At 35.6% G+C, this 8,815-nt stretch overlaps 1 protein-coding gene across 2 annotated transcripts; it reads left to right on the top strand.

Annotated features, from left to right (window-relative positions):
- Positions 1-1,779: 1,779 nt before the first annotated feature.
- On the top strand, positions 1,780-3,594 carry LOC132092444 (lysosomal enzyme trafficking factor-like). 2 transcript variants are annotated; one of them, XM_059498679.1, is made up of 2 exons: positions 1,780-1,931; positions 2,392-3,594. In XM_059498679.1, the coding sequence occupies exon 2, from the start codon at positions 2,407-2,409 to the stop codon at positions 2,833-2,835; it is 429 nt and encodes a 142-aa protein (XP_059354662.1). In that variant the 5' UTR covers positions 1,780-1,931; positions 2,392-2,406; the 3' UTR covers positions 2,836-3,594. The 2 variants fall into 2 exon arrangements, with proteins under 2 accessions (XP_059354662.1, XP_059354661.1); XM_059498678.1 differs by having other exon boundaries at positions 1,876-2,035.
- The last annotated feature ends 5,221 nt before the right edge of the window (positions 3,595-8,815 follow it).

The following is an 8,815-nucleotide window of genomic DNA, read 5'->3' as shown; positions in this document are numbered from 1 at the left end:
GATTGGCCATTTGGATAGCAGCGAAACTAACTTATTTGCCCAGGCACACCCTCTTTCAGAAGCGGGCTTAGTTCACTGGTAAAACTAGCTGGTGTTTGAGATTAATCCACTCCAGCTATTTTCATTCATTCATTCGTGTTTCCTTGGTCCAAAGCTCAAATCTTTCACAAAAAGAAATGAGAGGGAAATAAAACAAGAGGTGCAGTGGCTTGTTAGAATCGGATAGGTTAGTTGGTGAAATACCTAAATTCTTTGTGATTCTGCATTGAGAAATGTGTTTTTTTATTTGTTTGACACTTCTCTACTGAAATTGGTCATAAAGTGATGAGCCATAATCCATCTTTGCTTGCAAAGACTGAGATGCTCCTTTTATATCCAAGCATGATACTCTCATCTATTACCAATTCACCTGCTTACTGTGAACTGTTTCAAAACAGTTGCAGAATACAAGTAAGTATAATTGGACAGTGAAAACTTTGGAAATCGTTTCCAAATTAAATAAAGGTTAAAGACAATTAACAAATCTTTTTTTTTTTTTTTTTTTGCATTTTGCAAAACTTCCCAATTTGTCTGTAATTGAGGTTGTGGTGTTGAGCGCTATTGTAAGGTTTAACCCTGCCTGGTTAAAATATTTGAAAATGACCAACAGTTGAAAACATTTGAAATTTAGAACAGTGATCAAAAGGTAATCAAATGTAATCAGATACATTACTTTAATAAAGTAACTTAAATAGTCACACTACTTATTACATTTTAAATATAGTAACTTGTAATCTGTAACTTATTACTTTTCCAGAATAACCTTCGGATAGCTGCTAATTACATCTACAACATTGTAATTAGATTAGTGTACTAACTAAGTACTCTCTCTCTAAAAAATATTGCATTTCTTGTTACTACTTACTTTCTAAATAACATATCAACCGCAGTTGAATAATACAAGGATAATTCTTTCAAATGAATAATATAAAATTGCAAAAATTATTCTTGAATTGAAGTATTTAATGGGAAAATGTTGGAGATGTTAAATGTTTATGTCAAATCTACTATAGTTTTTTTTATATAGAATTGCTTTAATGCAGTTACAACAGAACTAAATAAAAATATAATAAAAAGTAATCCCTTATTTTCCCCTTACAAGGGAAACGTAATTGAATTACAGTCATTAATTACTCAGTAACACATTACACCTAACACTGCCTGTAGACTACATTTTACCGTTACTGCCAATTGTGTAAAATTGACTTTTTTTATTTTTTTTTTTACAATGTATATAGCTAACTTGAATGCCTTCCCATTCCCACAGCTTGTGTTTAGAATATTCTCAGTGTTTCAAAATAATTGTTATGCTACTCTCATTTACTCCAATATAGGGTAAAAACTCTTAAAACATAAACAGCATGTTTGGGGTCACTTTGGAGACCAAATGTCCCAACAAGTATAATAAAACAAAATGTAGACCTTATGGGATTTATTCATTCATTTTGGATCCCCATAAGGACAACAGCTTTAAAATCACAAAATTATAGATATATTTTAGAAAAAAAAAATCTGTTCTGTGATAGGGATAGATTACAGTTTAAATAATTTTGTCATCTTAAAATTGGTTTGGTCCTCTAAATCTCTTGTAATTTTACAGCAGTCTTACAACTGCTGCTGCCATGGATGATAGTGATTTGACCTCTGTACTGAATTTGTGCTCGGTTAAACTGTTCGCCCGTGCTACAGTACACAGGTATGACAGACAGGGGCAGTAGAGTCCTTTGCGAGGTTAATAATCAATTCGCCGAAGATTCTCGGGAAACTTCCCGGATGTTGCTCTTTCAGGAAGTGTGTCCTATGACAACAATCCTGTGACAACGTTGTGTGTTTTGACTTGAGAAACATATTGTCCTCAAAACCGCGCAAAATGGATTGATCGTGTGATCACAGTAAGTAACTCAGTCAAAATCATGTGTTTGGTCGATATAATGTGGGCGTGTCGCTATGGAATGACACAACAGTATAATCAACAGCTCTGAGAAATCTCCAGATGGTGAGCTTTCTTGTGTTTGAAGGACTTCCTCTTTGTTTATTTAATGCTTCATGCTAGAGTTTTAGAATTCGTTTATAAGATTGTGTTTCGTACAACATCCAGGAAGCTTATTTGTTTTGGAAAATGATTTAAAAATTAGATATAATGTTATTTTTATTTTGCATATACATATGAACTAGTATTTTTAAGAATTATTAAATAACAATAATTGATGGTGTACAGTTTATGTTGAGCTGTTTTAAGTTCTGTTTCCTGAAACTTTAGCAGTGATCCCATCATTGATCACATGATTTCACAACCATGTAAAATGTTTGGTTTCTTGTCAGCGTCTGCATTTTCTGTCTTTGTTTGTCTAGAGAAGAGCATGGAGAATGATGAATTTCCGCCAGCGTATGGGGTGGATAAGCGTCGGACTGTACTTGTTGGCCAGTGTCGCTGCGGTGTATTATGTATTTGAGATCAGCCAAACATACAACCGATTTGCACTGGCACAAAGAGAAGGGGAGGATGGAGTGCAGAAAAAATGGTCGGGAGATGCATCTTCCTCTTCCCCATCTTCAACCTCATGGATCGTGATTCTGAAAACGAGACTTCTCCTCCTGCCCTTCTGGGTGTGGGCCACCATTTTCCTCATTCCGTACCTCCAGGTGTTTCTCTTTCTTTACTCCTGCACAAGGGCGGACCCCAAGACTGTAGGATACTGTATTCTGCCCATCTGCCTCGCTGTTCTCTGCAACCGTCACCAAACCTTTGCCAAGGCCTCCAATCAGATCAGCAGACTGCAGCTGATTGACACTTGAAGTGATTGTTAAAGAAGAGGGGTCAGATTTTGGTCATAAAGTTTGGTGTCCTTGTGGTTGGGTAATACAAAAGTGCATTCATAAATAAAATAATTTTTTAGGGCTTGGTCCTTTTTTTTTTTTTTTGGGTATATTAATTAAAAGGGGAATGTGTTCAGGAGTCTTATTTTTGTAATGTTTTTTTTTCATACGTGTTTTTCTTAAACGACTAATTGTTTGAGTCACTTGCAGTTCCACACCAGTTTTTATTGTGTATTTTTAGAAAGAAAAAAAAAACCTGTACTATAGGATACTCCTTCAAGCTGAATGGCAAAATTGGTTCACATCTTAAGTAAAGAAGATTTATAATGGGATCTTTAAAAGTATTTTCCATATCAGCTCAGTTTTACAGAAGTTTTTTAAATCTTTAATTAACTGAAGAAAAAAAACTTTTATATTTGAAATAAAATTTGATAAATGAAACCTAAATGGAGTCAAGTAAGCCATTGTCCAAGATGTGGAGTATGTCGATGGGGCTGCGTATTGAACTCTGTATACTACTTGAATTACATGTCTAATGATTTTACTATAAATCAAGATGAATAAAGATATGGACAGCTGTAAATGTTTCCGTACCATGAGGCTAATGGATTTGTAGTGTCACTTTAATGCTCCAGGCTTTTGTTCTCAACTCTAGTGGACATTTTATTAGTGGAAAATAAGACAACGCTTACAGTGGTATGTATTTTCCATTTGTTTATAACAGTGTCTGTCTTTTCATTTGTTTTGAATAAACTGCATTCAAGGCACGACAGAGAAAGGAGTTTTGTATTAAAAAACAATCTGTGATGAATTCACTTTAATATCAGTATTTTTGTTTGAGTATGATTTCTTGTCAGCTCTAGGCATGTAAAGAGTCATTTTTCCAATTCTTGTGATTATTTGACAAATGCTGATTTCCATGATTATAGTGATAATCAAGTATCCTCAGAGAAAAGACATTTTAGAAAACATTTGTTTCAGAAAACAAGTTGTTCATATTCATGCCTGTGTGGAATAGTTGTGGATTCAATCTAATGTCTTATTGTCAAGGGACATCAGCATCATTTTACAGTGTGAATAATCTTATCTTGCTTAAGAAATGCAAAGGTTATTTAGATTTGTTGGGTGTGGTAGATGGTAATGAGTCTTGCACAAAACACTCAACCTGTGCCTCAGATCCAAGTGTTTCTGTTTTTAAAATCACTTCATTTGTGGCGACAGTGTCTTTGGTCATATGTGGATGATTTTATGCATTTGTTGAAATGCTGAAAAAAGGCAAATCATTTTTGTCTAAAAGGGCTTGACTGTGAATTTCTAATGTTTAATGGGTATTCATGAAAATAAATTTCCATTGCAATCTTAATACACGGGTTTGAAACAACTCTGGATTCTGAAAAACATCAATAAAGAAATGTAATGTGCAGTGTGTATTCTTTTAAACTATGACTCTGATTTTGCAGACATTTTATTGTTTGAATGCAGTTTATTGCACAGCGGCTATTATTATTACATGCTGACGAAACCGAAGTACTGATAACCACTATCAATTTATAACTTTTTAGAACAGGAAAAATGTATTGACAAAACAAGTTTTCCCTTTTAGAATAACCTGAAGTTATGAAAAATAACTAAGAAATACATAAACAAAATAAGGCAAAATCTCAACAGTGTCTTGAACTTGGGGCTGACACAGGTTTTTTCATGATGTAACAAGACTCCTTTATAAAGGCCATAATAAACACAACGACAGCTCTGAAGATCATGACCGCAAAGTTTTTATCCGCTTGTTTGGAGGTTCTGACTTTGACTTTTTGGTGGCCATTTCTGTGGTACTATCCTCTTCATCACTGTCCTCTTCCTCTTCATCTACAACATGGGTTTCAAAAATAAAAGAAGTTACAAAATTAGATCAAATATAATGAATAAAAATGTAAAAACCTTAATTGTAATAAGAATATGGAAATAATAAAATATTTGTAAGGTAAGCAGACAGAAGGCAGTTGTGTCACTGCTTAACATATTTGCTTAGCAAGCTACAGAAGATAGTATCGGTGAAGTGAAGGAGCTCGCCGTTTTCTGCACTGAAGGACTCTGCAGACTTATCTAAGCAATAAGGCACTAAAAGCCAGATCAAAGGGTTCGTAGCTAAAACTAAGAGGGCTTTTAGCCACCGTCGTAGTCGTTATTGTATGATTTTACAATAAAGTCCATCTTTTTGTTTTAAGTTTGTTGGTTTCCCATTTAAACAACCCAGTCTTCATTCTAACAGCTAGCCTACCATCTACACCTGGTGTGTTGTTTTCCGCTGAGCCCCTTTCTTGTTCAACAAGAGCCGTCAAAACTTCAGATATATCAGCATTTAATTTCTTGATGCCAGTTATCATTGATTTCAAATTGCTATCTACTTGTACTGTAAACTGGCTTGTCTGTCCATCTCGGTACTTCAGCTCTCCCTTCAGCTCGCACGCTGCCATATTGCAGGAACACACTGTAACTCGGTTGCCAGATCGCACAAGAAAACCACGCAACATGGGCTAAAAAATGAAGCATCTAAAAAATGATTTATAAAATAAAATGGAATAGAGTTCATTACATTACATGTTTATATTAATAAACTACAAAATTACTTAAAATATTATTATCAGTAATTACATAATTTTACAAAAAAAAATAGCTCAAATATTTCAATATACAACTGGTCATCTAAATAAATGCAACAGACAGCAAATTTACAATGAACAAAAGGCAGACATAAGCATAAACATAACTATATAAAAATGTGACAATGGAAGATTTTTTATATACATATATAAAATATTTTAGCATAACATATATAGGTTTGGAAGGGTTACTTTCAAAATGTATTCTGTTACAGTTACAAATTACTAAATGAAAAAAGTTTTCTGTAAGGTAATGCAAGCACCACAATATGAAAGTAATGTAAACTGATTACATTTGAATTTCTTCAAAGTCACATATGTAATTTAGTCAAGTAAAAGCAATATCATCAAACATACTTATATTTATGATTATTATATTTGTATTATTTATTATTATTACATTATATCCTCATCGTGACTACCAGAAGCAGAAAAAAGGACGATTTTAATACGTTTTTCATGTCATCATTTAAAAGCATAATAAAAAAAACATGAAGAAAAAAAGTGTAAAAAAAATTTACACCTGGACTTTAAAAAGTGCTGTTTTTAAAATAAATAAAAACACATGAATAGACATAAAAAACCTGTGAAAATTAAAAAAAAAAAAAAAAATCCTTGTAAAAATCCTACCAAACTTGTATAAAAATTATTCTCAACTATGTTATGAAAGATATAACAGATTTATTTGATATACCATTTACCTTTATACAACGTGTATATAATGTTGTCCCAAACATTTGGTATCTCTGAAAAGCTCTGAATGTGCTGTTTACAGGGCATCGAGACTGTGGCATGGGGGGGGGGGGGGTATCGTCGTAGCACAGAGCCCCTCGATATCACAGTCTCCGCCATGTTGGCAGGACATCGGTGGCAGCTGCCACTAGCGGTGACAGGTCGTGTGTCAGGTCTCAGTGGCAGCTGCCACTGCCACGCAAAGATTTTACCCCTACTGCAGGATTGTTTACATGTGTTGTTAACTCGGTAGTAGAGGAGGTTTTTGCAATTCCGCCCTGTTTTACCATGCCTGGAAGCTACTGCTGCGTTAAAAACTGCTCCAGTACCTCACACGATACATATGGAAAACATAGGAACAATGAAATACAGTTTTTTAGGTTATACCAAGCGCAAAACAGCGGTATTTGGAGAAGCTCTCAGGCATCCAAAATCTCGACCCATACGAGCTCCCTGCAGCGGAATGTCACAGAGACCTGGACCATTTACCTCCATGCACACATATGGACATTGTGAATTATCTAGTTTTCGCCTTATCTTTCTGCTTTGCTTTGCTTTACTTCATTTCTTTCTCGTATAAGTAGATCCGTCTCTGTTCCGCCGACAAAATAAATGTGCAAAAATTAAAGAGCTCTGGAATGTTTAGTCGCGCCTCTGTCAAGTTCCGAAGGCGTTGCCCCTGGCAACCGATAGCGTGTCCTACCATCATGGCCGACCGGCTCAGACCCCTCCAAAATCAACCCAAATCGGCACGTGACTCCTCACTCTCAATAGGGATATATATACAGGCGCTGATCATTTAATTAGAATATCATCAAAGAGTTGATTTATTTGACTAATTCCATTCAAAAAGTTAAACTTGTATATTCATTCATTACACACAGACTGATATATTTCTAATGTTTAGTTCTTTTAATTTTGATGATTATAACTGACAACTAAGGAAAATCCCAAAATCAGTATCTCAGAAAATTAGAATATTATGAAAAGGTTCAATATTGAAGAAACCTGGTGCCACACTCTTATCAGCTAATTAACTCAAAACATCTGCAAAGGCCTTTAAATGGTCTCTCAGTCTAGTTCTGTAGGCTACACAATCATGGGGAAGACTGCTGACTTGACAGTTGTCCAAAAGTCCAAGCACATTAATAGAGAGGCGAAGGGAAGGAGAATATGTGGTAGAAAAAAAGTGTACAAGCAATAGGGATAACCGCACCCTGAAGAGAGGATTGTGAAACAAAACCCATTCAAAAATGTGGGGGAGATTCACAAAGAGTGGACTGCAGCTGGAGTCAGTGCGCACCACTATGCACAGACGTATGCAAGACATGGGTTTCAGCTGTCGCATTCCTTGTGTCAAGCCACTCTTGAACAACAGACACTGTCAGAAGCGTCTCGCTTCAAAAAGGACTGGACTGGACTAAATGTTGCATTTCCTTTGGATATCAGGGTCCCAGAGTCTGGAGGAAGAGAGGAGAGGCACAAAATCCACGTTGCTTGAGGTCCAGTGTAAAGTTTCCACAGTCAGTGATGGTTTGCGGTGCCATGTCATCTGCTGGTGTTGGTCCACTGTGCTTTTTGAGGTCCAAGGTCAACACAGCTGTATACCAGGAAGTTTTAGAGCACTTCATGCTTCCTGCGGCTGATCAACTTTATGGAGATGCAGATTTCATTTTCCAACAGGACTTGGCACCTGCACACAGTGCCAAAGCTACCAGTACCTGGTTTAAGGACCATGGGATCCCTGTTCTTAATTGGCCAGCAAACTCGCCTGATCTTAACCCCATAGAAAATCTATGGGGTATTGGAAAGAGTAAGATGCGATATGCCAGACCCAACAAAGCAGAAGAGCTGAAGGCCACTATCAGAGCAACCTGGGCTCTCATAACACCTGAGCAGTGCCACAGACCGATCGACTCCATGCCACGCCGCATTGCTGCTGTAATTCCGGCAAAAGGAGACCCAACTAAGTATTGAGTGCTGTACATGCTCATATTTTAGCTGGCCAAGATTTCTAAAAATCCTTTCTTTGTATTGGTCTTAAGTTATATTCTAATTTTCTGAGATACTGAATTTGGGATTTTCCTTAGTTGTCAGTTATAATCATCAAAATTAAAAGAACTAAACATTTGAAATACATCAGTCTTTGTGTAATGAATGAATATAATATACGAATATATACGAAAAATATATAATATATGAATATAAATGGAATTATAGAAATAAATAAACTTTTTGATGATATTTTAATTATATGACCAGCACATGTATATACATATATCAGCAAGTGACGCACTATATATAAGTGTTGTAATAAGTGGACCTGGCAACACTGATCTACACTTTGAACTCTGACCTATCGAGTTGTTTTTGCGAAAAATCTGATTTTTTTTCTGTTTATCCGGCATCATTGTGCTAATGTGGGTGTGATGTAATAATACACGTAAGTCAGAAAAAATTGCTCTGAAATAATAAATTATATTTACAGGTCTCGCAACTCTCCCGCCAAAACATCTTATATTTGCATAAACCGGAAGCAGCATTGGTTTTGTTATTATCAAGCCCGA

The sequence above is a fragment of the Carassius carassius genome, chromosome 18 (genome assembly GCF_963082965.1).
Source record: "Carassius carassius chromosome 18, fCarCar2.1, whole genome shotgun sequence".
In the NCBI taxonomy this organism is placed as follows: Eukaryota; Metazoa; Chordata; class Actinopteri; order Cypriniformes; family Cyprinidae; genus Carassius; species Carassius carassius.
Note: the sequence above shows the minus strand (reverse complement) of the source record. Positions and strands in the feature narration are given on the sequence as shown.